General features: G+C 49.5%; 2 protein-coding genes across 32 annotated transcripts in view; one reads left to right on the top strand and one right to left on the bottom strand.

Moving 5' to 3' along the window:
• Positions 1 to 876: 876 nt before the first annotated feature.
• Positions 877 to 21,225, bottom strand: SETDB1 (SET domain bifurcated histone lysine methyltransferase 1). Of its 9 annotated transcripts, none has more exons than XM_021277105.3 (23): positions 20,959 to 21,225; positions 19,908 to 20,131; positions 18,407 to 18,631; positions 17,890 to 18,062; positions 17,334 to 17,371; positions 17,098 to 17,197; positions 16,508 to 16,675; positions 15,994 to 16,195; positions 14,645 to 14,718; positions 14,097 to 14,287; positions 13,092 to 13,221; positions 12,594 to 12,732; positions 9,922 to 10,080; positions 8,585 to 9,187; positions 7,977 to 8,093; positions 7,464 to 7,633; positions 5,933 to 6,558; positions 5,248 to 5,276; positions 4,788 to 4,962; positions 3,962 to 4,124; positions 3,276 to 3,487; positions 2,380 to 2,468; positions 877 to 1,755 (listed from the first exon to the last, which is right to left on the bottom strand). In XM_021277105.3, the coding sequence occupies exons 3-23, from the start codon at positions 18,616 to 18,618 to the stop codon at positions 1,638 to 1,640; spliced, it is 3,888 nt and encodes a 1,295-aa protein (XP_021132780.1). In that variant the 5' UTR covers positions 18,619 to 18,631; positions 19,908 to 20,131; positions 20,959 to 21,225; the 3' UTR covers positions 877 to 1,637. The 9 variants fall into 9 exon arrangements, with proteins under 9 accessions (XP_021132780.1, XP_071884177.1, XP_071884176.1 ...); XM_072028076.1 differs by having other exon boundaries at positions 4,830 to 4,962; positions 5,942 to 6,558; positions 20,959 to 21,221; XM_072028075.1 differs by lacking the exons at positions 19,908 to 20,131; positions 20,959 to 21,225 and adding an exon at positions 19,704 to 19,722.
• Positions 21,226 to 21,441: 216 nt separating this feature from the next.
• Positions 21,442 to 27,868, top strand: part of ARNT (aryl hydrocarbon receptor nuclear translocator) — a 28,055-nt gene continuing 21,628 nt past the window's right edge. For 15 of the 23 annotated variants that reach the window (XM_027444561.3, XM_072028084.1, XM_027444558.3 and 12 more), the window contains exon 1: positions 21,443 to 21,601. In XM_027444561.3, the coding sequence (XP_027300362.1) occupies positions 21,577 to 21,601 (25 nt within the window). In that variant the 5' untranslated portion in view covers positions 21,443 to 21,576. Of the gene's footprint in view, positions 21,602 to 22,211; positions 22,392 to 25,220; positions 25,339 to 25,990; positions 26,220 to 27,868 lie in introns of all 23 variants that reach the window. The other 8 variants (XM_072028080.1, XM_027444551.3, XM_072028079.1 and 5 more) reach the window with 5 other exon arrangements.

The raw sequence follows: 27,868 nt of genomic DNA, 5'->3' as shown, positions 1-27,868 counted from the left end.
AAAGCTGCTATTCAGTGGGACTGTAATGCTGGGCATGAGCTCACTGAGGCCTCAGAAAGCTGCTGGTTGCTCCCCCCCGCCCCCAACCCCGTTTATTGGTGGCTGGGGAGTGTGTGTGTGGCACCTGCGGGAGTGCAGCTACGCAGGCTGAGCACTGCCCTCAGGCCGGGTGCCTGAGGACACAGCGGTGGCTGGAGCCCTGCTCATAGAGCTGCGGCCCTCTTCCTGCTGCTCCATTGCTTCTCCAGGTGGTTTTGCTCTACAAACAATCTGGTTTGTAAAATCTGCCACTTTTAGCCAGTGTTTGCTTGACATTCTTGAACCTCGGACACGCCCTTCCCTCCTCCTCCCTACCCCAACCCCTAAGAACACCTAAAATTGTACCTCAGTACTTGGAGAAAGTAAAGCACAGTAGTGGTGTTTGTGCCACATCCAGCAGCCGGCCCTGGCTGGCAGGCAGCTGTCCCGTCCTCCCTGCCTGCCAGCACCAGCCTCGCACTGGCTTCTCCTTGTGAAGAAGCTGACGCTGTAGTGAGTGTTGTGCTATAAGGAAAGGAGGGTGAAAACACCTTTTTGACCTCTGCGTGCCCCTGATTATGCACATCTTAACATGTCTGGGCTCATCTAGTGCTGGCAGGCAGCTGCTGAAGGAAGTAGAAATCCTGCTCTCTCTTTTTGTTCTGCGAGATGTGTCAGTTGTACCAGCATAGTTCACAGCAGTGGTTAGCTGACAGGACAGTGACAGCACGAGGGGTGGCCTTGCTGCAGCAGGTTAATTTTTTCACCCCTGTTCTGCCACCACAGCAAACCTTGGCATTGCTTTCACCTCATGACACAGACTGAAGTGGCCAAAAAGTCGGGGTAAAGTTGAGCAAGTTTTTTCAGTAGAAAAACACACTTTATTGCTTTTTAACAATAAAACAATTTTTTTTACAAGAGCTAAGAGCTGAGGAGAGATGCTTTTTTCCACCCAAATTCACTTGCATTGCTATACCCCCCAGACTGGTCCATTCTTACACGGCTTAGCCTCACCCTTGTCACTTCCCTCCCAGTCCGGACCCAAGGCTGCATGGACAGCAACAGCTCCATCCCAATGCTGAAGTGCTTCCCTCGAGTCTCTACAAAGCATTTCCTGCTGGAAACACTTGACTAGCAGCACCATCAGTGTAGGCTGGAGCTGCCTGATGGTTTCTGTCTTAAATTCAGTAGAGCTAGAAGAGAGCAGTAACAGCTGCTTGTGACAGCTAAGGACCTCCATCAGCTGTCCTACATCAGAGCTCAGCAAATGCCCTTTTCTATGGTGTTGAGACAAATCAGACTGGTGTAGGGCTAATGTAGCCCATGGGACACAGTGGAGCCAAAGCTCCCAGCATCAGGTAGCTGGCTGGGGTGTTACCCCCTACTGCAGCCACTCCAGGTGCATTACACCAGGCTCTGGTCCGTGTTCAGCTAATGATCCAATTTTCAAATGAACAGGAGAACTCATAGCCGTGGTACCCAGCTTTGTAACAGTCACCAGTAAACAACCACCACCCTTCTCTGCTCAGAAGAAACAGTACTTTACCCTCACAAAGGGAAAGCTAGGACCAGGCCAGCAGTCAACAGGGATCCAGAGCACTTGGGGGGCACCAGTGGGCTCAGAGCAGCCGCCCACGGCACTCAATAGCCCCGCAACAGCACAGCAGCTCTTTGCCTTCTACGCTGCCCACTTCATAGTTGTAGTCCCATGTCAGCTCTGTGCCAGCTCGTATCCTCCTGGAAAGAATCAACAAAAGTAAGTGCACAACAAGGACATGCTGGGAGAATAGGCTGTTCCAAACAGGAGAATCTCCTGCTAGCAGAGAGCAAAGCTTACATACAGCTGCTCTGGCCAGGGCAGTGCAGTCCAGCTTTCCCCAGGGCAAGAGTGAAGCAGCCAGCAGAGCTGCATTTGGCTCCAGAGTGAACAAGGGACAAAGTTCCCTGATGAATCACTCCCATGGGGCTTCACCAAGGGGAGATCATGCTTGTGGTGCCAGAGAGGAGCACAGCAAGGATTTACCCCTGCCCGGTGCTGCCTGTGAGGTGGCGGCTCATCCTGCTGCTGGTGACTCAAACACCCCAGGCAGCCAACTACTCCATGCTCATCTCTCCCCCTTGGAAATGCCCCAAACTGATGCAAACTGCAGCAGAATCTATCACGGGAAGAGAGATCTTCACCCAACTCATCTTCAAGCCCATTCTCCCTGCTCAGGCTGGTATGAAACCAGTGCAGTGGTCACCAAGACGAAGCAGCCCACACTGGTCACGGAGCCCCAGCCAAGGGGCTGGATTCAACCAAGGCCCGCAAATTGTCAGTGGGCACAGTCCACCCGCCCTTCCCCAAGCGCTCTGACTTACTTGCTAGCAAAGAAGGCGACCCAGGGGAAGCGGAGGTCATGTGTATCCACAAAAACATTCTGCACGAAGAGGTTTGGGCTGCAGCTATGCTGCAAATGGACCAGAGACAAGCACTAAGTAAGTTCCTGTGTCAGGAGGGATGCTGACCAGCCAGTAATAAATATAACCCTTAATAAACAAGCAGCATTCCTGATTTGACTGCTGTGTTCAGTGAAATCCTGATGAGACAGGGCACACTCCTTCCCCTGCCTGCATGACTAGTGATGAGTCATTAGATCCAAGTAGGCAAAGGTAACGGTCATTGGAAGGACTGACTTGGCCATCCCACTTACCACACGTCATGGGGCTGGAACAGCCTCCCCTATTTCACTCTGGGGGTGGGGAATGATCCTACTAGCCGAGCTCTTTTCCCTTTTTGTTTGTGTTTATCTACTCCTGGGGAGGAAGAGGCCCACTAAAAGCACAGGTTACCTCAGATCTGTCCCTTTCTCTTCTCAGATGCTAAGGGTACTAAGAAAACCAGAGACATTCCCTCTTCATGCCCTATTTTCAGGGCTTCCATTGCCACCTTGAAGCAAGGGGCAAACAGGTTTGTCTGCTATCCAGGAAAGGAGTGAAACCACTGTACTGGAGCAGCAGGGTTAGTTTCACCCCAAATACATCCAAAATCTTGCCCAAATCAGCAACAATCACCCACTTGTACCCTTCGAGGAGGGGCTGGGGTGGCCAGGAGGTGGCTCAGCTCCTAACCAGCATCATACCACACAGCAGCAACCCAACGCAACAGAGACAGGCAGGGACAACAAACCAAGGTTTAGGGTGGTTATCCAAGGTCAGATTAATTCAAATCACACTCAAGCAGCGCTCCCACAGAGCTGCTGAGGGCTGTGACTCACATTCAGGTAACGGCCCAGGTTCCCCTCCAGTTTAGCATCGATGATATAACAAGACTCCTCTCCATCGTAGAACTGGCGTGTGGTTCTGCGGACAGGTACACTCTCACCCTTGTCGGCCGCTGCCATGTTGGTTGACTTGATGGCAATCCCATGAGTAGATTTCAGGGCAAAACCTCGGGTGGATTTCACTGCCACCTGCCTCTTAACAGGACCTGCCACAACATAGGAGCAATGGCTGCCATTTCCTCTCGTCATCTCTCAGAAGAGGAACCCCACAGTAGTGCTGCCAACCCAAGGTGCTCTGCTCTCACAGAGGGGTGATAAGCCTCTTCAAGATGTAGCTCAAATCTAAAGCACCACCTTGAAATGGCTCCTGGAAATCTCCCAGCCCTCCACCCAACCCAGAAGAGATGGGACACCCACCATAAAAAGCATCACACAGTTGCTTTCTCTTATATATTCACTATTATGTAGAACTTGAAGACTGGCTTTTGCAGAGTTTTAGCACAAGCAGAGCACTGGGAAGCTTCCAGCCTTGGCTGTAATGCTCAGCTCAGAGATGTTTGGAGCAGGACGTGAAAAACAGCTGCTATGCCACTGCCTTCCTGGCAGTTTCTGGCCAGTATTTCTTGCTACACCTCTCATTTCTCAGTGTTCCTCACCCAGTGCGGTGCAACTATCCTCACCTGAGCCAGAGGGGTTTTTTTTGTCATCCCCTTCTTCTTCCTCAGAGCCCGACGAAATGGTCTGGATGTCATCGCTGTCATTGGTGGTGCCCTGGGCCTGCCCTGCCACTGTCTGCCCATTCTCCCCCTCGCTGTCTGTGCTGCTTGACAGGGTCAGCACATCCTGCAAAAAGGCATTAGCATCTCATGAGTGTAGCCTGGGTAGGGAAGAACATTGGTCCAATGCTTTTCAAGCGACATTCAAGGCTCCTTTTTCCCCAAATAGTATTTTACTCTTTTACTCCATACTCTAGGAAACCCTTTTGCAAACACACGTGGACACTGAACCACAAGGGGACAGAAACCCCACCTCACAGGCCAATCTGCAGTGGGGCTACAGGAGACTGCTTACTCCTGTGGCACCAATGCAGAGATGAGTCCTCTTTGGCCCATCAGGTATTCTGGGTTTTTGCAGGGAAGGGAGAATAACCCCCAAAACAAAGGCCAGTGATGGCTATCTCCCCAACAGATGGCTTCCTAGCCCCAGCTCTGCAGAGGAATAGATCCCCGGGGTGCTGGACATGCAAACCAAGGTGCTACATCCCATTCTAACATGAAGACCAAACACAAACTCTCCCAATTTTTGGGCTTTCAGAACCAAGAGAGATCCACACTGTCTGAATTCTCCAAGAATCTCCAAAAGTCAGAATTCTCCAAGTAAATCACAGGTAGGAACCAAAGGCACTGCTCTGGTACTCAGCTGGGAACAAAAGCAGCATATACAAAACCCAACAGTTCAAGGTTTTCACCAAATCAGTTTGGGGATATAAGGCAGAACCAGGCTCACCCCTTGTAGCCCATGTCTGAAGCTTGAAGGGTCAGTGCTTACTTCCGTGGTGGGCTGCAGGGGGACAGAGTGTCGTCTGCTCTGCAGCAGGGCTGTTTTACTTGTTGGCCTCCGGATTCCTTCTAGTTTGGGAGGGCTCGGGTTGTAGCCATACATCCTTCCCAGGTCGCTTAGCCTATGGAGGTGAGAAGAGCACGTCATACTTCCATCTCCACCAGGCCTGTCTGCATGCCAGATAGAGATCCAGCAGCTGAAAAAAGCAGACGTGGGAGAGACCATTATCTCCAAGCATTTAATTTGCCAGCACACACCAGGGCCCTCCACCAGGGCCCAGGCCCTCCCAGCCTCTCAGCTCCCTCCGGCAATGTCAGTAACAGAGTTGAATGAATTGCTGCAGTGCTAGGGTTCTGACAGAAATTTGGAAATAAAAAGCAGGAAAATCTGATTTAAGAAATCTTACCCAGGAAATTTGCTTGAATCTTCATGTTCCTGCACAAAAGACAAACACAGAAGATTAAGATTTCTCCTTTTTGGAGCATTCTTCAACCCTTCTGTGGATATGCTTGCAAAACATCAGCCTGGGTGTCCCTATTGCTCAGAGTGACACCCAGTCATTGGGGTGTTCCAGAAGGGCCAAGTTATGATTGCAGGTCCCCTACCTTTAACACTCATTGGTGGGGCTCTGAGTCCCCTTCTCCAGAGCAAGAGGATGGACAGAGACCACCTCCGTCTACACACTGTCCCCAGCCCTGACTGAGCTCACTCCACACCAGCTCAGGCAGCCAGGCAGGGGCTATGGTGGCTCCCTTTCTCAGGGCTGAACACCCTCTGCATAGGCACCCAGCACCATGGGGCAGGAGCGGTGCTGAGCTGGGGCAAGCTCAGCCCAGCTCATGCTGAGTCATTTGTTCACAGCCTCTGTGCCACCACATGACCAAGGAAGGGAAAGGCACCTCCATGTCCCCCGCGGTGGCAAAAGCCAAGTAAACAGGGCAAGGGGACACACATCCAACAGCACCACAGTCAACCTAGTTGTGCTGAAAACCCATTCAAGCAAGAGCACAGCTAAGGCACATCTGTGTCTTAAGTTTCTACATCCATGCCTGCAAAGCAGGCTGAAATACACATATCCCAGTTCCACAAACCTTCCTTACATCTTTCTTCAGTGCCTTTGACTCTCCATCCACATCGCCCAGGGCAGGAGCAGATGCTTTCTCTCTCTCAACAGGGAGATCTGTTTTGCAGGCCTTGGCTTCACCACCTTCACCCATCCTGAAGGAGGAGGCACTGTCATGGTCCTGGAAGCCATCAGACATGCTGTTGGAGCTTAGCCACGAAGCTACTTTGTTTTTGGAGGTCTCCTCCGACACTGGCAGCTTACAGGAGGCAGCTACTGCCATCTCATCGTGGCTGATTTGCCGGGTGAGCCCTGAATCCTTGGAGGCTGTCTCCGACAGCCCGTTCTCTTTCTGGCCACGGGTCTGCCGTCGTGTCGCATAGCTGCGCCATACTGAACTGGTGCTGAAGTCTTCATCCTTGCAGAAGTTGTCATCAGAGCTGTCCTCATTGGACTCCTCCTGCTCCTCAGTGCCTGTGTTTTCCTCCTCTTCTTCCTTGAGGTCGACTCCACTGCTGTCAGATGAGCATTTTGCATCACTCTCATAGCCCTCCTTGAAGTTCTCCACGCTCTCAATGTGATCCAGGTTTGCAAAATATTCATCACCCATCTCTAATCCCTCTTTGTCAGCAAAATCATCTGTGAGAATTTTCCCTGGCAGTGGTAAATAAAAAGAAAACTGAGTTTTCCACAGATTATATTCCTACCCCACCCATTTTGTCCTCTCCAAGGCCTCGGTGATGCACAAACAGGACTGACAGCACCTTATTCCAAAGATGGGCTGGGAAAGGACAACATATTATCCTAATACTTGAGGTAATAAAAGTCTGAAGCACACGCCTGACCTGAAGTGGACCCTTGTTAACACACAGGCTTCCAGCAATGAAATCTCTGAACAGCAATTCAAACATGGTGACTGCTTTTTTCTCTGAAGGCTTTGGACTGGAGGTGAGGGTGTAGCACAGAAACAATATTAAGGGCAAGAAAACAAAACACAGGAAGTCAGGCAATACACATGGTTAGTTTCTTTTCAGAGTTAATGCAACCATGCTGTGCAACTTCTGCATTTTATTGGTTTGTGCCCATGTCTCAGGGACTGGTTCAATGTAAACAGGAAGGAGGTATATGTTGATTCACTCTCAGTGCACAGAGCCAGCTCTGGGGATCTGATCACTTCTCTTGACGCTGGTGTTGCAGCCATAGCAGCATTTTGTTTCAGAGTTGGGCAAGGTAAGGGCATCAAAGTGCTGCAAATTCAGCATCTAAGTTTTTACCTTCCTGCTTCTTTAACAAGCACAGGAAGAGCTTCACACCCATTCTAATGGGTTTTGCATTTTGAGATAAACAAAGCATACATCTGAGGCCTGACACAAGCTAGACACAACCAGATCTTTTCAGTATTTATTTTTTCCCTCCTGTTAAGCAACACAAACTAGTTCCGTATCTGCATACATATGACCACCTGGAAGAACACTGGCTCAACAAAGGCTTTTCATTCACAGCAGCTGTTTCAAACCTAAGAGGTTTCTAACTCCTTGTTCAGCGGGGTGAGATCCTACCTGCATAGATGCAGACAAAAGAGCCTTTAGCAATATCATCAAGGCAGCGAATGCCCCAGCCTTTGTTCTGAGTCTTGAATAACTGTAGCCGGACTTGGAGACCATGTTGGACCAAGCGATTGGTGCACATGTTAATGTTGCACTTGCATCTCTTGTTACACTCATAAACCCTGAAAGAAAGGAGAACAGTGAAACATCTCTCTGGGACCTTAATCACCTTCCCTGAGAAAGACATATCCCAAAGATTTGATGTTGTGCCAGGAACAATGCAAAGGGACCCGCGACAGCAGTGACATAAAGCTCAGCAGAGCAGGGAGACTGTGAGGCTGTAATTGCCAGATACCACAGCAATGCGTAGACACCCTAGGCCACACATTAACAGACGAATCAAGAACAGAGAGGCAGGTTTTCAGTATCTGCACTCAGCTTCAGGAAATACTGCCTCTTGATAGCATCAGAGGCCAAGTTTCTGGGGCTGGTGTTTGTGAGAAGAGATGGCACAGCTCTACTCACCCTGTTGGGAGGCATTCTTCCAGCCTTTTGTGCTGGTATCCTGAATTGGGGTTGATCTGCCCGCCTGGAGTGCAGCCAGTTGCTTGAACTGTCAGCTGGTGACAAGCACATTTTGATCTAGAGACAGACACAAAAACCCACCCAGGCCCCAGAGGTTAGTTTTACACACCAGTTTTGCAGGAATTAAAAAGCTGCATCTTTCTGCACATATATGTGCACCCAAGACTTGATCAGGAGTAAAACCTGTGGCCCACCAGGGCTGCATGGGCTTAAAGTCCACTGCAGGTCCACCTTGGACAGCCCCTGGGGAAAAACCACTCCGCACAACTTTAAAACAGCAGAATCAAACGCTGTATCACATAGCTGAGATCAGAAGCATAAATGCTGTAAAAGAAAAAGACTACACAAACAGCATATTGAGAGCTCAGCTTTACCACAATGCTAAGGTTAATTGGGAGGCTGAAGACATCAACAATCTATCCGAAGGTCTCATCAAATGCTGCAGTTTGTTCAGCTGAGCCAGGAAAGGGTTGTTATCGGGGCAGGCAGCACAGTCCAGGTGCTGGCCCCCACCCACCAGTCCCAGCAGCAAACAAGGAGTCACCTACTTGTCTCTGCAGCCGTCTTTGCAGTCACAGCCCACGAGGAACTCCCAGCTGGTGTTGATGTAGACCCCTTTTCCTGGGATGCGCTCTTTGCTGTAGGCCACCTGTGGTGGTGGGGTGTTATCAATCTCATTGACACAAGACAGGGGCACATCCTCCCTGCCCTTAGTAATGTCTGCAATGTAGTAGTAGGGTTTATAGGGCTGGAACTTGCGATCTACCAGCACATATGGGTCCAAGCAGAACATCTCCAGGAAAAGAAAGTCACAGTCTGTCTCAAAAAGGTAGCGTTCGATCTCCTGCATGGTTCGCAGGCACAGCCCGCACGGTGTCTTGTAGATGACGTGGAAGCCCATCTTGCGGTTAACCCGTCTGCGGGCCGTCATCCGTCGGAAGTCGTAGAGCAGGGGGATGAGCAGGGGGTTCTTGCTGCGGTACTGATCGCTGCGGATGGGACGGACGCGGGACAGGCAGGTGTAGCTGCAGACATGCGGCAGGTAGAAGAGCTTCTCCAGCGGGGCTCGGTAAGAGGGCTCGTTGGGCACACGGTCCATCATGCCATGGAAGGTCTGTGCTGTGCCAGTGCCTGCCTGGCCACTTGAGAACCTGTTACATTAAAAGGAACAAGCTGAATAACTGCAGCTTAAGGAAGAGCGGTGCTGGCTCCTAAATCTGGCAATGGATTTTAGACACTTAATTCCTAACAAAGCAGCTGCTAGTTACGCACTGGGACACCTCACTGGCTTTCCTACTGAGCTCAATCAGACACAAGTTCCAGCATTCCCTTATAGTAAGGCAGCACATGTCCCAAAGGGATGGTTACCAGCCACAGTGAACACACACACACACACACACACACACACACACAAAATAATCAGAACTAAGGAAGCAGAAACAAGCCAGCTGTGATCTCAGAACAAGGATCAATGGCTTCTGTACTGTGACAAAGCCACCACTGTGGAAAAGCCACCTGCAGATATAGATTAATAACAGCTCCACGCTCAAGCCCCAGAAAGCTTGTGGAAACAGGAGTCATTCAAAAACAAGCATGTCAAAGCCTATGGCCAGGGCCCTGCTGGGGTAACTGCTGGTCAGTACTGATAACAGACCCTCCAAGCTCAAGTCCATAACAAAATGTACCAAACGGTTGTCTGGGAGGGAAAATAAGGTAAGATGACAACAAATGCTCAAGACCAGACAAGCTGGCAAAGGTTTCAGTCCATACAAAAAGACCTGCACTAAAATAAACAAGCCCCAAATGTGTATTGGCACCCCCAAACTCTCAGAAGGACCTAGGGATTCTGCTGCACGTGTACCAAGTGTGAACAAGCTTTGTTTACCGATGTTGCTGGGATGCACTGGTCCTTCCAGCAGGAGGTGTTTCACTTAGAACAGGTGAAGAAGGTGAAGACTGCCCAGAGCCCACAGAGCCAGGACGGAAGGAAGTACTTTTCTTGGCCACTTGCTTTCTCGACTGGGCCAGCTGACTGTCAGAGCATCTGCACAAGGGAAGAAGGGAGGTGATTTGCAATGTGCATACGTTCATACAACTGGTAGGACTCAGACAGGCAGGAGCAGCCAAAATAACCCTCACCCACTGATGTTAACAGTGCCCAGCCAAAAGAAACTGAACAGGTTCTTCCTAACGATGGTGGAAATTAGCTCACTTCCGATTCCATGTGCTGTTTGCAGTCCCACAATAATTCCAACCAGATGTCAGAATTCAGCCACTTCTAAAAGTGAGTTCTGCTGTAAAGCTATTTATTTGAAAGTGAGGCATGAGGGTGAGAGGGAATGTAACAAGCAAGGCCTTCACTTCAGGAAGCTGGACAAACCAGGGCATGAAGAAACCCCTGCAACAGCAGAAATGACTTTACAGAGGCTCAGTCAGTGCTACAGTACTGAGCAGTGGGAGGAACAAGAAGTACAGAAGGCTCTTTTGTCCCTAACAAGTACTGAGATAAGAATGTATGAGGGAATGTAACAGTATCACTGACAAAAGGGCTATGAGGGGCTCCCAAACACCTCTGCAGCCCAATACACAGTATCAGGACAGCGGGAGTGACCTGGAAGACAGTCCTCACACTCAGAGAAAACAACAGTGTAAGTTTTCAGTCCATTTATACTGATAAAACAAAAGCCACCCCAAGCAAGGCACTAGTTTTTCCACAGGTAGAAAAACACAGTTATGTTATCAGGGCATAAAACAAAGAGGCAGTAAGAGCAGGAAGGGGTGACAACTTCAGCAAACATCTGCCTTACAGGCAAGGTGTTAAACACACATTTAGAAATTTAAGAGCAATAGAAAGATGCTTCTGTCAACTGACTTTAGACAGCCAGAAATGGCTGACACTGGCAGCTCCCTGGCACTGTAAAAGAGCCTGAAAAGAGAGGGAAGAGAACCAGGCCTTCCTCAGAGTAAAGAAAACACTGGAGCAAAGAAATCAATCTCTCACTTTTAATAGCCTAAAACCAATGTTTAATTAACCCAAAAGTATCCCTCAAGACAGTAGCATGCTGCCTTCAGTCAGTGGTGTAAAAAAAACAAAACAAAAAAACAAACAGTTGTCTTTGAAGTAGTTCAATACTTAGTGGCAGGGTGGGGAAAAGGCTGTAGTGTCTGCTTGTATTAAATCTGAAAACAAGATCCTAAAGTCAAAGCCACTGTGGGGAGAGAAAAAAAGTGTTTCTTGTAACCACTGCAAGGACTGTTAAATGGAAAAGGAGATTTGTCAGTCAGCAAGACTGCAGGATGACAGATCCCAGCAGTGCAACTTTATTGTCTTCCTGTTGTGCTTTTGCACATCCTTCCTGACAGGGTGCCTTAGTGTTGGGGTGACAGCACAGCTCTTCTTCCGTTCACAGGTGGAGCCCTAGACTGAAGGTCCAGGAGCCAGCATTGCATTCCTCACGCTGGAGCAGACCTCCTTTGGCTCTGGGCCTCTCTTCTTGGTTATGCAAGAGATGAAGAACAGGACTGTGGCTTCAATTCTGAAGTCTCAGGTCAGAACAGAACAGGAGGAGCATTTCCTAGTTAGTCCCCACATCCAGGGGCAGAATGAGTCATATTGCACTGGTATTGGGAGAGGAATCCAATTCTGAGAATGGAGGCTGGGGGCAGACAGGGTTTCTGACACGCTGCTACACCTAAAGAGCATCTGGCGAGTAAAAGTTCACTTGCTGCACAGGTTCCTTACAGCTGGGGCATCTCCTTTCTCCCTTTTGCCCATGTAGCAAGGCACAGTCACAGCAGAAAACATGCTGGCACGGAGCCAGGCGTCCATAAATTCGGATGGGAAATCCACATTGGTGACAAAAATGAACTGGGACAGCATCTCTCTCCCCTACAAAGTCCCAGAGCACATGCTCAGGTACCCTGGTGCTCTCAGACATGCTCCCTTCATCACAAGGTTGAGTTCCTCCTTCATCCGGGCCTCCTTCAGCACAAACCTGCACCTCTGAGAACATCCCACTTGGGCCCCTGGTGGGAGGAGGCACGTGTGTGACTTGGCCGTAGCTTAGTTTTATCTGGTTTGGTTCACGACCACCAAGACCGACCACTGATCCTGAGTTCTCAGTGCCTTGTAAGTCATTGAGGTCTGTGAGCAGGTCAGTCCAAGTGGAGGAATGCAAGGCAGCCGGAGACCAGTGCCTGGACGTGACACGAGGGAGCAATTCAGATTTTCAGAAGAGAAGCAGCAAATGTTCTAACTTGGAAATACGTTAAGTGCGAAGCTTTAGCCCTGGGTAAGAACGAGGCATTTGGCTCAGGGGGTGCTGGGCTGTCAGCCCTCCCACCCCCAGTTAGTCATCCAGCAGCCTTTATCTATAGTTTTTCCCAGAAGGACAACTAAAAACAGTTTGTATAACCAGGAAATAAGTCTAGCCATGGAGGAAACCTGCACCTGAGGATTCCTCTACACAGAAAGCATGGTGCCTGAAAGAGCTGAGCACAGGACACAAAACAAAAAGGAGGTAGTGGCGGAAGCAGACAACTGACTCAAGTACTTACTCCATCTCAGCAAGCTGTGGAGAAATGGACCGTGCAGCCAACGACGCTGCCTGCATTTGCTCTAGAGGTTTGTACTGAGTACCAGCTCCGGTTAAATCTTGTGTATATTGTACTACAGGCCCTTTGCTCCGGACAGCACCTAGTGTGGAAGAAGAAAAAGCAAAATGTCAACAAGGGAAGTCTCTGCATCAAACAAAGTTTGTTGCACTAGTCACAAAACATTGACTTAGTTCATGAAGGCAACCAAGACATAAGCATTTGCAATTAACAATGGGCAACTGGCTGATCTCTGAGTCACAGCCAGTCACCACAAACAGATTCTGGCCACTTCACACAACTGTGGTCTGCTTTTGCTACATCCTTATGCCGGTAGATAAAGCCCTTTGTAGATCTCACACTCCAGGAGTTCTACTAAAAAAAAAAAGAAGCAAAACAAGAAAATGGACAAAAATGCCCACAATGCATTCGTTCAAATTCCAGGACACACATTAAACATACCGACATTGGGACGAGTTCTTGCTTGTCCACTTTGCTTCTTTTCCTGGGTAGAGGCTGTGGAAGTTTTCATGCTAAACATGGGCTCGAGGCGTGTGGAACCCCGGTAAATCCACTCACAGCGTTTGTCATCCTGCAAAAAGGAGAAGGCAGCACCACTCACAACACAGCAAGAGCTTCCTAGATGAAGGATATAAACCCAGGAGACAGCAGTGATGCTTTTAAAGTCAGCAGGACTGAATTGAGGAGACAAAGCATCAAACTGAAGGATCATGAAAGACCATATAGCCAAGGCAGTAAATACTTCATCATGTCCAGGGTAACACTGACTACAGACCCACTTTTGCCTCCAGTCTAGATAGAGGCCCACTACCAAGACCTCAAACATCACATGCAGCTCTCTTCTCAGTCCAACAACTGATCAGCAAGGCACTGCTGGAGAAGCCAGACTACCCCAGGTGATATGTGAACTCCTCTGCATGAAAAGGAATCTGTTCTAGGACAGTGATGGTAAAGTCTGAAAATGCACATCTTTCTCAGCACCAGTTGCTACGCAGTTATTTCAGCAAAAAGGGACCCAAGTAGGCACAGAAAAGTAAGTCTCTTTTTCTGCAATTTGTAGAACTTGAGCAAGCAGAATGTTGCAGATTCTGTTTCTCTCCTGCTTCTCAAACCAGCACTTGGACAGAACACATTGCTAGGAGCTTACATCAAGAAAGGACCAGGACAGAACATGTGCGGATGATAGTTTTTTTTTCTTATTCATCTGTTAATTGCAGTTTGCTCTTAAAGTTTTACGTGCAAAATACTTTAAAGAGCTTTTGAAGTTTTCATCATCTAATTTAAGTCTCACCTTCACATCTATACAGTGGAAGTTCGCAGAGCAAGCAAAACACCTGCCTAGTCCAAAACTGTCTGACATTAGCAATGAATCTGGATTTGATCAGACCCCTCACTCAAATCTAAGCCCATCTTCCCCTTCTAACAGTAGAAGGGAAATTGCCATACCAGGAAAAGGATTTTGACCAGGCTGCCATCCACTTCTTCCACTCTGGATTTCCACCAGGTCCCTTCCCATTCTGTTTTGATCAGCTGGCCATTCTTCAGCAGCACCATGGGACGGTTGGGGTAGGCTGTGATGTACTCCTCAATGAAATCACGACAAGAAACATCTTCTATGTCTTCCCAAGTCTTTTTAACTGTTCAGAAAGGGATGGACAGGAGAAAATGAAGATGATGAAAGACTTTTACAAAGAGAATCTTTGATTCTTTTTCAGTGAGATCCCAGACTGATGTTTACGTAAGAACAATCAAGCAGCAATCTTGGTGGTAGGGCATGTAGCCATGCTAAGGCATGTAGAGAGCAAGGAGTGCACTCACTGTGCGGGTAAGAAACTGTTATTTTCTCACGCTTCATACGCAAGGCAAATCTCCACAGGCACAGCACTGGAAGGTGACATGCATAACCTCTACTTTTGAGCGAGGCTCCTTCATATGCTCAAAAGCCCTCCATAAAATTTCAGTGTTAGGACATAGGAGAGGCAGAGATCACTCACGTGGCCTGCAGATTGGGTACAGCTCCCATTCCTTGACATATGAAGCATAGCCATCATCAAAGAAGATCAGGAATCTAGAAAGAAGCAAAGAGAATGTGTGTTACAAGTTGGAAATTAGAAATGCAACTAAATAAAATGCAGCTACGCATCATATAATGGAAGCAGAGAAACCTTCCTCTTTCTTCTACCAGTCACAAAGGCCCTCAAATAGGCATGACAGATGAAGACAGAAAATAAATGATCATTTCTGCCAGAAGCTCATGAGCTTCCCAGTACTGCCACTCTCACTGTTTCCAAACAGCCCAGAGCTATGCCTGTGCTCCCAAAGACAACAAAAAGAGAAGCTGCCCAAAGACTTCAGAGCAGCATAGCACAGCCAGGCGCTCTTCCCTCAACTCCAGACTCCCTCTGTGCCTCAGCCACAGGGAGGGAAAAGAGGGTTTAATTGCTCTTAATTTCTGCAAGCAAAGATATTTTTGGAGTCTTTGGGACAGAGCAGCACATGAGGCTGCATGCCATGACTCAAAGAGCACCACAGGGAGAGAGCTGGGGGAGCTGGGGGACACTGCCAGGGCCCCACCTGCAGACAAGAGATGAGCATGGAAGAGGTCTCAGTGCCTACAGGGGACCGGGAGCTCCCAGGGTTATGCCCACAAGGCTGACAGGGCACCAACTCGGTACTGCGTGCCTCCAGACAACAGTGTCAGAACACAGAGCCCAGTCAAGGCTGCATTACAAGAGATCAGTATTACAGCTAGTCTAGCCAGGAGGAGTAAATTTGCAGTATGACTAATAAATGCAATTCATTTTCAGTTATTAAACACTTATCAGATAGGACTTTACACAATTAGGCATTTATGGCAGAGCCACATTTGAACCAGGCAGGGTGATTATACCCTTTATGAATCTTCTTAGAAAGACCACAAGCCAAAACCACATCGAAGAAGCCCTGCCCCTTATTTATATGCAGCTGAAGAGACTGCTTTAAACATGCTGTTTCTTCTCCTCAAGTGTTTTGGCAGCATTGCTGGCAACAAACACTTCTAGGACTCATATTTGCTAACGCCATATTATATGCCTCGAGCAGTGCAGAGTTACCTTTGTGTGATAATTTGAATGAACTACCAAATATAATTTCTGACTCAGGGACACAAGTAATAGAAGAGAAACTCCACCCAAAGCTTTCATAGATAAGAAAAGCTGAAGAAAAAACATTGAGAACTAAGTCCCTGGAAAGGCCAGAAAAGAAGGTAGCTTCTACAATAGAAAATTCCCTTCTAATTATAAAAAAAGGGGGGGGGGGAAGAGGAAAAAAGAGAGGGGGCAGGACTGTGGAGGAGAATTAATACCTGTCTTTATTCTTCACATTTGGGGTTTCAGCCACAATGCCAGCGTACAGCCACACCTGATTCCCATCTTTGTATTTTGCCACAACCCTGCTCCCAACATAGTGTTTCTCCGGGGAGGGATGATAGTCATAAGCAATATGATTGCCAGAAAGCAAACTCTTCCCTTTGTTGTCAAATTTTACTTTGTACTTCTTACCAGCACCTGAAAGACATTTCAACAGGGCAAGCTCAATAGAAGCTATGTGATTTCACACATGAAGTCTAGTACCATACATAACTCTGACCACGCTCAGAACGTTTTTGAAAGCCTCTCACAAATGAATTTGGATGGCAGAAGGTCATTATGGTGACGTGTCACCTTCACAACATTGTATTAGTGTCCAGTGCTTTTCACTGGATCTTCTTTCAAGTGACATTAGGTGCTCTGACACACAGGGAACTGCTCAAAGTAATTAGCAAACCAAAGCTTAGTGAAAGCCAGAAGCACCAAGACATCAGCAAGCACAGGACATACCGACAGGCTGGATGGCAATCAGAGTTCCTTTGTGCCATGTTTTGGTTCTCTTCTTGCCCAGGATCCTCATGCCAATGTTCAGATCACCATCATTGCTGAGATCACTCCCAGCTGCAGCAGGTCCAACAGACTGGAGAGGGGCAGGAGTTTGCTGAGGGGTCTGCACATCTACCCAAAGAACAATCAGAAGTAAGCCAGAAACTGCCCAAGGACTCCTTGTCTTACACATGCAATGGAAGAGTGTCTGTGAGACCTGAGACAGGAAGCACCCCTGCTTCTTCTAGTAATTTTAAGTGCCTCTGGATGGAGTAATCAATACGGGAGGATTAAGTAGCACTAAAAAGCTCTCGTGTTACGGGAACACTACCATTTGTATTTGGTTTTGGAAAGGGCATAAAGAAACAAAACAGAAATTTGCAATCAGTATATCCTAATTGGTCTTTCCATCGGGGAAACAGAAAAGAAAGAAATTGTACTTTTCTTTTTCGGAAAGAAAACAAACAGGCCCAAGATTCAGACAGGCCCAAGGGTAGGGCACATGCAGGTGTCAGCCAGTACCTGTCAGCTCCAGGAAGCTCTCACACACTGACCTTTTAGTGCATCCTGGGCATTTGTTTTCTTGTTCACAGCATCCATAAATTTCTGAACATCCTGGGCAGATTTCCTCATTGCAGCCATGGCTTCACGCAGCTGAAGAGAAGGAAAGATAAAGAGAATAAGAAAAAGCATGCAACTTTTCTTTCCCCACCAAATACAACGATGTTCTAAGTGTTCCAGCAAAACTCAACTACAGAAGTACACCATAGTCAAGTCTTTGCCAACTCACCAGAGTCTGATCCTTTACAATTTTGGGATTAGTATCACCTGTGTTTAGAGAGAAAAGAAGTAGTTTAAAACACCTTGGGGATGAAGAATCCATTCTACAAAGTCACTGAAAGAAAAGGGAGCAGTGAAAAGCAACCGTTCAAAAGCTGCCTCTGTCCTTGGCAGGAGATCCACTCAAATAAGACATTTACTAAGTCATCAAGTGAGCCTTTCTAGATGCATGACATGCTGCACTTGCACCTTCTCCACAGCAGAGGCAGCATTTGATGGGGACAATAACCAGGTAAGTGGAAAAAAGGAAGGTCCCAGCTTGGCACCTGAACAAATCCAAACTCCAGGAACCATGGAACAGTTACAGGGGCCTTGGCAGACCATGCAAGTGGTAGTGTTCCTCACACAAACTGAAGGCATTTACCATTCCACCTTCTGCTTCAGGACCACTGTGGTTTATGGCCAACTTTATGGCACCATTATTCCTCTCATTTCCCCCCTGCTCCAAGACATGCTCATATCTCCACCCCTTCCTTATCACCATGTGGCACAACGAGATACTGAACTGTTCTTCCAGCCCAAATCGATACTCATAACATCATCATCATCCTCATCGGGGATCTCAATCACTTCTGTAGGTTTGGCAGCCAAGTCCTCGTCCTCAGAACTGCTTTCGCGATACTGGAGGCCTAGCTTGGAGTATAGATCCTTTACCAGTATCTCACATTTATCAATGGCTCTGGGGGGAAAAAGAGACAGATACAGCAAAAGATGAGGTGAATCCAACTGTACATCTCACAATATTACAGAAAAACCACTGGGGAGTTACTAATTAAATACAACCGTCATGAGGTGAGGTAAGAATATTCACCTGAAGGATCCAAAGCCACAGGGGAATAATTTTAATTATCCCTCAATAACCACATACAAATGAATCAATGCAGAACCACGGTGTCAGTCTACATGGAAGGGAAATGGGCAGCACTCAAAACATGGGACTCTGCCACTTGATCTGCCCCCTCCTCTACTCTCTGAGGCTGCACTCAGACACAATTCCAGGGCTACAATTCCAAGCACACCCACCTTGAAGCATCATCAAAGAGCCGGTCAACATGAGCCACCTCTTCTTCCTTCTGCTTCACACACTTCTCCAGCTCCTCCAGCTGCTGCTTCCTCTGCTTTATGCATTCAAACTTCTCCAGCTCCTCATCAATGATGTCCTGGAGCTCCTCCATGGAGATCCCCAGCTCCTCCATCACTTCTTGCTGCAGCTCTTTGATCTCCTGCGAATCCATTTGTGCTGCACGCCTGAAACCACAGACAGGTGAGAAACGCCCGGCGAGACCCTCTGGCTGCAGTACGCCCTCCCCGAGGCACAGCCCGGGCAACAGCACAAGCTCCGTTTTTTGGAAGCCAGCGGCCCGGACCGTTGTAACTCCCAGCCCCGGGATGCTCCGAGCCACGACCCCTCCCCCGGCCCCCCAACGCCGCTGGGAGCGCCGGGTGCGCGGAGGGGCGGGCGGCGGGACGGCGCTGGGGAACGGGGGCCGCGGGAGGCTGCCTGAGGCGCCTCGGCCCGGGGCCTCCGCAGGGCCCTGCAGCCCCAGGCCCGCCCCCCACGTAGGGAACTCGTCGCCCCCTCCCCTCCCCTCGCCTCGCCCCACGGCTCCCCGTTCCCCTCGGCCCGGCTCGGCCGCCCCCGGGCCCCTCCCGGCCCCCTCCGCGGCCCCCGGGCCCGCCCCCGGTTACCGAGGAGGAGGCTGAGGAACGGGGGGAGGAAGGGGGAGGGGCGCTGCACCCGACAGGAAGCAGCAGGACGTCACTTCCGGTACCGGCAGCCCGAGGAGCGCAGCGCTCCCTCTCCGGCCGGCGCGGCGGGGGAGCCGCGGCACTGCGCACGCGCCAAGCCCCGAGGGTAGGGCGAGCCAAGGCGCATGTGCGAAAGGAGGGACTGGGGGGGGCGCGTTAAAGGGGCCGCGGCCCGGGAAATGCACGGGGCTGCCACCTAGGGGGCGGCGGGGGTAGGGCCCCGGGGGGGGGCGAGCCCGGGGGCGATGAGGGCCCTGGGAGCCCCGGAGCACGCAGCGGGGAAGGGGGGGGGGGGTAGTGGGGCCTGGCACAGGGGGATGCGGGGCCCCACATGTAATAAATATTGTATAATAAGTTTGTTAATCAAACCGGGGGGAAAGCCTGTGGGGGCTGTGACAACCCTGTATAGCTGGAGAGTTTCCAGCTGCCCATCCTGATCAGAACATGGAGAGTGCTTGCTCAGCAAGATCGCAACCTGCAACGCAGAGGAAGACTACGGCCTTCATCCTCACGACCACCAGGAGGTCTGAGACGACCCCCTAGCAACAGTACACGCAACCGCAGGACATACCAGGATACGCCACGTACACCCTGAACAACCAGGCTATAAAAGGGGGATGCTGGCGGGGGTGAGGTGCGTGCCGTTGGTGGAGCAGAGACTCCGCAGCCGCCCAGCGCTGTTTTGCCTGCTTGAATCCTTGCTTAATAAACTTGGCTCTGATAAAGATTATTCTGAGAGTGGTTTGGTTCCTACCACTTATTACACTGTGCACACCTGCGCGGTTCATCTACTCCTCTTCCCAGGTGGAGGCTGAGAAGGTGCTGTAGGGGTCCACGACGAGCTTGGCGCACCGCATCGCCACGGCCAGCAGGAAGAGGCAGACGAGCACCACAAAGGCCATGGTGAAGCCCTTGTCCACGTCAACAGCTGGCGGCAGCACGGTGTTCTCCATGGCCCTCAGGTGCTTGGCCCCGAGTTCCAGGCTGCCAGGGGCATCTCTGCAGGACAGAGGCAGGTGAGGTTCATGGAGGGTGAGTGAGATGCAGTGCAGAGGAGGTGTGAGGGCCCTCCTCATTTCCCAGGAAAATGCAGGTTAAGATATCTCATTACTCTCATTACTTTTTTTTTTTTTTTTTTTTTTTTTTAACAGCTGCATTGCCCAAGCATCTGGACTGCGCAATCCTGGCAGTATTAGATGCAACAGGGACACTGGGACTTGGCAGACCCTTCAAAGAAAGGACAGTGGCTTGGGTTAGAAGTGGGCCATCAGTTTGTGTGAGCTGGGAAAAAAACACCAGTAAGAAAACAGGGGTGGTAACATTCGGATTGCTTAAGAGACCTTTGTAGCAGCGGACGGATAGATTTATACAAGGTTGGAGAGAAGTGGAGGCTTGTTCAGACTAGTGCCAGGAAAGCCACGCGGACTGAGCTGAGTGTATACAGGTCTATCTATATATATTTATCTATCTTTATGTGTTTATAAAGCTAACGTGTGCTCCAGGAACAAGTGAGCACAGCCTGGACTATACCGAGGATGCCACGTGATGCAAGAGGATCTGCCAAGTCCCGCAGTGCCCAGAGATTGCTGGAAGTCCCCAGGTCTGAGTCTAGTCCCACGTGCGCTGTTTGGGGCTGTTCCTTCCCTCTCCACGGACGGATGGACAGATGGGCCGGTTGCTGTGCCCCGCTGTCCTAGTGCTGCCTTCTGTCCGCAGGGCGTCACGAATCCTGCAGGAATGCAGCGCCAGCGCCTTCCAGGCACTCCCAGTAACGGGATCCTGCGGATTCAATTCGAGCCCCCTCGAGCTGAAAGCATTCCCAGTACCTGCTCTGCCTCGCGGTTGAGGACTTGTGGGATGCTCTGGGGGTCTGGCAGGGGCACGGCACGAGCTGGGGAGCGTCGAGGAGGACAAAGGCGTCCCCAGGAGACGAGCGCTGTGTCCCCGGGCCCCCTCCTGGGAGGGAATTTGGGGATGGAACTTGGCTGCCTTCAAAAAAACGGCGACAGCTTTCTGGAACAGCAACGCCTCGGGCTTCCAACCGAGCCGCCCAGGTGGGGCTCCGGGCAAAGCCTCGGCCCTGCCGCGGGTGCTCCCCGTGGGCGCGGGGCCGGGGCCGGGGCCGGGGCCGGGGCCGGGGCCGGGGCCGGGAGGGGGGCGGCGGCGCGGGCCCGGCCCCCTCCCGGGTTCCTGCCCTCCGACAGAACCCCCCCCCGTGACGTCACCGCCCCCGGCCTTTGGCTGGCCACGCCCCCCGGCCGGGCTCACCCGTTGGGCCGTTGGGGCTCCCTCGCCCCGCCCTTGAGGCGGATGGGCCAATAGGAGCGCCGCGCTGCGCGGCTCGCCCCGCCCCCTGAGGCGGGCGGGTTCGGCTGCGTCGGCGGCTCGCGGGGTTTTCCTGCGCCGCCATCTTGGCGGGGGGCGGCTGCCGGCCCGCGGGAGCTATGGCCGCCACCGCCGCCAACCCGGGTGAGCTCCGGGGCCGAGCCGGGGCTGAGGGACCCCGGGCTGGGCCGCAGGGGGCTGCCTGGGGGCCGGCGGCGCCGTTAGCGGAGTCGGGGATGGGCCGAGGGAGGCTGTGGGCGGGGAGGGCCCCGCCGGGGCCGGGGGAGGCCCTGAGGGGGGAGGTTGACGGGGGGCGGCCTGGAGGCTGGGAGGAGTGGGCCGAGGGCTCCGGCTCGGGGCCGGCGGGAGGCGATGCGGGGCCGGGAACCCAGCCGCTGCCCCTCGGCTGAGGTGCCGGGGTGCGGGGGTGGTGTCCCCCCCGCTGGGCCCTGCAGGCGTCTGGGGGCTTCGGAGCTGGGCTCTGGCTGCCGTCCTTCCCCTGCTGGTTGGGAGCGAGTCCGATACTCGCTGTCCTGAGCGGCTTATGTTGGTGTTAGAGCCTTTCTTGCTGCGTGCTTCCTGAAGTTTCTTTTATTAATTAGCAGCGGGCAAAAGTTGATGTGTTGTTTTGAGAAGTCTTCTTATAAACCTCTCAGTTTCTTTAAACAACTGAGCTGAATAGCTGGTGTGTAACCAAGGATGTGAGCACATGCTGGCAAAAAGCAGGATATTCTTTCAACTTTTGCTCTCTCAGGTTAGTAACCAAGGGGTAGCCCCCTGTTTGGAGGAAGCTTGGAGTTGGCGATACCTGAAGCTTAATGGGAAAAAAAAAAACAACAACACAAAGAATCCTTCAGGCTTTCTTCAGATTTCTGGCTAAATGGATCGGAAATCAGCACTTACCTGGAATAACCTGATGTCTGTGAAGTTTGCTGTGAGTTTACAACGTGGTGACTGACATCAGAATTTGAGCTTTGATGTCTTTTTTTTGTTGTTGGTTTGTGGTTTCCAACTATTCTTGCTTGTGGCTTGAGGCTGAGGAGGTCTTGGGCCATGTGACTTCAGGTTTATCGAGGACTGCTCAATGCAACTTGTAAAGGTTGATTTTTTTCATCCTAACTTAGTTTAGGAAGCTTCTGTGGCTTTAAACATTGAGAAAACATGTTGGATCATTTGTGGTGATTTTGAGGCAAAGGTGCAGAACTGGTGTCTGGAAGTGCGTGGTTGTTGTGTTACATAATGAGCTGCAATTCTTCAGCAATCAGAAGGTAGAAATCATATTAGAAGAAGCAAATGTTCCTGAATCCTGCTTAGCAAAAACATATCTGAAATGGAAGCTGTCAAACTTGTCTTCTAGTTCTGTGGTAAAACGTGCTTTTGGCTCACAACAGCATCCCATTGAAACAGTGAGATCATTCCAAGTAGTAAAATCTTAGTCATATGCATTTGTGGTGGTGTGGAGTTGATCAGGAAGCTCATTTCTCTTGCCAGTGTAGTGCTGATCGAGGTTCTGCAGTTTGGCAGACAAAGGATATGTAGCTAAATTTAAAGCCAGGAAAAAAAAAAAGCTGTTGCCTGGGGTAAGAATGGAAAATGTAAGCTATGGGCCAACTGTGTAAGAATTCAGTGAATGAAGAAAGGAAGATACTCATTGCTCTAAACTGTTCCCGTATTATGGAGTGTTTACAGAACTGTAGTCTTCAGAGTTGCATGACATCTTGGATAATGGAAACGTTTTAAACAAATTCACAAGGAAAAGAGAGGGAACTTTCAACGTTTGTGTTTAATGTTTGTAACTATCAGTAAACAGACTGACCAATACTAACTCTGTCCTTCTAAACAGAGAGGCCATTAAAATACTTAGTCTGCGTAAGCATTATATACGTGGAGATTATTAGTTTGGGAAATTACTCGTGAAAAGTATTCTTTAGAATACTTTCCTTGATCTTGAAAAGTAGGCTACAGAGCTTCAGTGAATGCTGCATAGTGCCTGAAAATACACAAAATGTCCTCACAGCTTGAGCAGGCCATGGTGAAAGATGAAGAAGCTGACTGCAAAATAAGTTAGAATTCCTTCTAAGTGTTCAACGTGTGGTTCATGTGTGGTGTTCAGGCTGAAGCTTCACAGTTGTGAGTGAAATGCAAGTGCTCGTTACCGTACGCTTTGTGAGCAGCTATTAACTGCTCACAGACCTGCTCTGAAGTTCCTTGGCTTTTGGGGGAGCTAATGAATTTGATACAAATTTTAATAAATTTGAACTGATCTTGTGAAGCAAAAAATTGCTGATGGCTACCAGGCTTGGGAAGCGACCAGATGCTGCTCAGGTTAGAAACTGCAGTAGCAGCTGCCTTTTTGCTGTGCCTTGTGCAGTGCCTGGTTGTAGCAGGCAGTGGTACAATAACAATGCATTTCAGAGCTACAACAGGCCTGTCTCGTAAATCACAGTTCTGAATATTTTTTGTGACTTTTTTTTTTGAAGTTTTTCCACTGTTGAGATGCCAGTAGTTGCAATAAAGCCCTTCCCAGGGGAGCTAGGGTGGAAGTCTGGCTCTCGAGATTACATTCCCTTAGCTGTTCTCCAGCCTACTCTGTTCTGGGTCATAATTGTTGGCTGAATTGTGGTTGTGTTTGCACATTTGTATTCAGTTACAAATAAGGATCCGTAATTTCTCTGGTGCCTCTGCTTATCTCTTCTGGCCTTAATTAGATGTAGCATGTGCTAAAGGCAAGCAGGGATTGATTCTGGAAAAGCTTGGAACAGAGACCTAACAGGAATATTGCTTGTTGCAGTAGTGGCCGTGTAAAACACACCCTGTTCCCAGAAGGACTGCCGGGGACTCCTGGTGACACATTGGATTTTTGAAGAAAACACTTTCAAAACTGGATGCTTGTCCTGTTGCTTGCTCTCAACATTTATTGTTTCAAAGGAGTGTATCCATTGCTTTTTTTGTTATTTATTTTTGTTTATTTGTTATTCCGGAGAATTGGAAAGATGCTGTTCTTACTGCTTTGAGTACTGGTGTGTTGAGTCAGAGCTAAGCACCCTGGAACCTGTGACCTGCTGATCGCGTTGGGTTGGCAGCTTTCTCAGGGACTGTAGTTTTAAATGAAATCAGCCTTTACAGATTATGACAACCCAGCTTTTCTCCTGAGGATCGTTTGACTGCTCACTGGGACTTCTGCTCTGCTCGCTCCTGCCTAGATGTGGCTTGCCTTTTACGCTCAAACCCAGGGACTCTCATGTGCAGCTGGAGAGGGATTGCTTTTCAGCGCCTCTGTTTCTCAGGATAGGCATCTGGGCCGCTGATCTTACCACATGTGGCCACTTCAGCCCCCCTCTGCACACCCCTCATTGCCATGTACGAAGCTTTTGGAGCTTGTGTTAATAGTTAGAGCACATCTGTGTCCCACCGGTTCTGTTCTGATCCCCACGTAAAATTGTTGCACGACCTGTGTTTGGACTGGGGAGAAATTGGGAGGGTGGGGGAGGAGTAAGGACTTGAGCTTAATGTTTGCTTAATGCTTTGAAAGGAGGCTTTGCGTTCGTGTGAATGCCTAACTTAGAAATACTGAAGGATGAAAAAGCTAGAATGGCCTGCCATCCCATCGGCCTGCCCCATGAGCTCCTTTTCTGGGGTGAGGATGTGGTGGGTCATGTGAAGGAGCACAGAACCATTTTGATGCTCTTTTTTTGCAGAGCGACATATTATCAGTTTACATTATTAAATGTGAAGATATCTTATGTTCTTTCATTTGTGAAAGGGCACGTTGTACCCCGGGAGGCAGATGTTTCTGCGTAGGAAGCTGAAGCTTGAGGTGATGGGATTTAATGTGAGATGCTAGTCCACTCAGCAGGTTCCATGGAAGTGCAAAGACTCAGGTGAGGCCTTTAAAAACACAGATGCCTTCTCCCAACTCTAGTCAGAAGTTGATTTGCAGAGGAACTGTACGGTGTCGCTTCCTTCCCCTGCCCTAAGCCGGAAATTCCTCTCTTCTTAATAATAATAATAAAAATATCTGCAGTGCTCCAGAAACTTTATTTCTGTTCAAATCACAGTATTTGCATACGTACGTTGAAAAGCCACAGACTCCTTGGAAAGCTGTCTATGAAAAGGGAATAAAGCATCTGACCTGGTTTGCTTGCACTCGGGGCTGTGTTCCGCTAAATGGAGACCTTTGATATCAGCACTCTCTGCACCTCAGGGTTTCCCCTGGGAATAAGGGAAGCAGCACAGAAGACAGCCATCAGTGGCAGCGCCCAAGCAATCCCAAGTCAAATGGGGAGAGTGTAAGGAGATGGGAACCTCTCTGGGCCCAGCTTGGAGGGTGGGTGTAAGGAAGGCCAGCCTCCAGTTATTTCAAGTGCATCACATCAGCTGGCTTGAGCTTATCGTGCAGGGACTGATTTCCTGGCAGAGACCTCATGTATTCATATGTTGAAAACCACTAACCTTGCGTGGTGAAAGTCTGTTTCCACACCTGACTTTATTCTCAGTTTGTTTTTTTTTTTTGTTTTTTTGGAACCTTCACAGAGCTGTTCGTATTTTGATGCTGCAGCTAGTGCTGAAGTTGGGTTTGTGTGCTCGTGCTTTTTGGGTCTGTCTGTTGGCCCCCTGGACTGCCAAGTGCTGAGCTGGATATTTGTTCTGTAGTTTAGTCACCCTTAGGAAGTTACAAGGACTGGCAAGGAAGAAACTTTCTCTGCAATGCTGGTTGCTTAGAAGGACGCAGATCAGTACAAGTGATCCTGCATCTCTCTGTGTAAGTACTGCTTAGAGTAAACTGCTGTCAGATTGGAAGACAACTTCAGTAACAGTATAAAAAAAATTGCTAAAGCCTGATCTGTCTGCTGAAAATAGTTATGTTTTTTTTCTTTCCTGGGGAGGGTGGGGGGTACATGCCCAAGGCTGTGGTTTGTTTGATGTGAGCTGTGAAAATGAGCATTGCTGCACAGTTGTACTCTACACTATCTATAGTTCTCCTTCACTTGTCTAGGAATATTCTAGTGGCCTGGGCTCAGCTGAGATTTGACCTCACCAGAGCTTCAGGCTCGATTTGTTGTCATATTTGTTAAATCCTACTTTGTTTGCTTAGTCCCTCCAGTTCTGGCGGCAGTTGATGTGTGAGCTCTCAGTGTCAGTGTACTGCTTTGCTGTGGTCTGGGAACCTTAGCAATAGGCTTTTAGAGATGTGTTTGTGTCCTCTCCACTTTGATAAAGCAGAATTGTTTTTTCTGCCTTCAGCCAGAGCATCTCCCCCACAATATTTGCAAACTGTGCTGCCTTGAAGTGAGTATTTTGGTTGCAGTCTAGCTGTTGGTTAGCAGCAAACTGTGAAGAACCACAGCCGTTCAAACGGATAGAGTGGGCCTATTTCAGAAACATGAACAAATGCCTTTTAACCTTTTTGAAAAGCTCTGGATCTGCTGCAGATCAAATTGTGTTAATGTAGAAGAATGTTTAACATGGCTCTTGTGGTAATATCCTATGATGAGGTCTCAGTTGAAAGCATGCTGAGCCAGCTATAACACTACAGAGCTGCTTTCTGTGTGCTCCTGAATTCTAAATTGGGAGTAAGGGGAAAAAAAAATCCTACCTGAGAGTCAGAAGTCGGGCTCTGTGCCCTTAAACTCTGCTTTCTAATGTCAGATCTTGGCTTGTGAGGAACCGAGAAAGTCTGAGTTGGCTTTGGTGAGAGCTGGGAGCTGCTGGCTGAGCGCACGGGGAGGAACGGGCGGCATCTGTCTGCTGGGTCTGGGCATGGGCTGGGAGCCAGCCTGCCCACGCTGCCGCAGGGGGGTTCAGTGTGTGCTGGCGTGGAGAGCTGGGGCTTTTGGCTTTCGTTGTGGGGAAAAAGTGTAATATGTAATCTTGGGCCTGCTGTCTGGCTTGTGAGGAGGGCAGCACGTTCAGCTTCTCCCTGACACACTCCTCTCTTTCCCGTACACTGGAAGGGGGGTATTTTTATCTCTTCAAGCATCCTTTTCTGCAGATCTTGTGTCCGTGTGGAACCTCTCTAATCCATTATGCTGTGGTATTAGCAGTGTATCTCAGGATTCATCAGTTCAGCGCTTTTTGCAGGTGTTACCTGCCTGTTTCATCTCTTTAAGAATTCATTAAAGTTTCTTGCTGCTTGCGCAACTGTTCTGTCCGTAAAACACAAGGCTTCTAGCTCCAAGCGAGCCTGCTTGTGTACCTAACAGAGGCAGTGTTGGTGGTGTCATTTTGGGGAAGAACGGTTGTTCTGCTCTTGGTGTGTGGTCAGTCGTGGAGAAGCACAGTCAGCCTGGCAATCTCACCCCTTCTGCCTGTGGGTCTGTACTGCTGAACAAGAGAAATGCACATCTGAAAGATACTGTTGGCAAGGTGCTTCACAAGCACCTTGGTTAGCTTTTTGTCTCTTAGGCTGGA

This window comes from Anas platyrhynchos, chromosome 26 (assembly GCF_047663525.1).
Source record: "Anas platyrhynchos isolate ZD024472 breed Pekin duck chromosome 26, IASCAAS_PekinDuck_T2T, whole genome shotgun sequence".
NCBI lineage: Eukaryota > Metazoa > Chordata > Aves > Anseriformes > Anatidae > Anas > Anas platyrhynchos.
The sequence above is the reverse complement of the archived record's forward strand: the minus strand, read 5'-3'. Positions and strand labels throughout refer to the sequence as shown.

What these genes read in the sequence shown, in the direction of transcription:
- SETDB1 (XM_021277105.3), bottom strand. Translation starts at nt 18,618, where the DNA reads ATGGATTCGCAGGAGATCAAAGAGCTGCAGCAAGAAGTGATGGAGGAG. An exon ending in GATTGCCATCCAGCCTGTCG is followed by an intron (nt 16,196 to 16,507) that starts GTATGTCCTGTG and finishes AATGTCTTTCAG; the next exon opens with GTGCTGGTAAGAAGTACAAA. An exon ending in AGTGCATCCCAGCAACATCG is followed by an intron (nt 9,188 to 9,921) that starts GTAAACAAAGCT and finishes TTAATGTAACAG; the next exon opens with GTTCTCAAGTGGCCAGGCAG.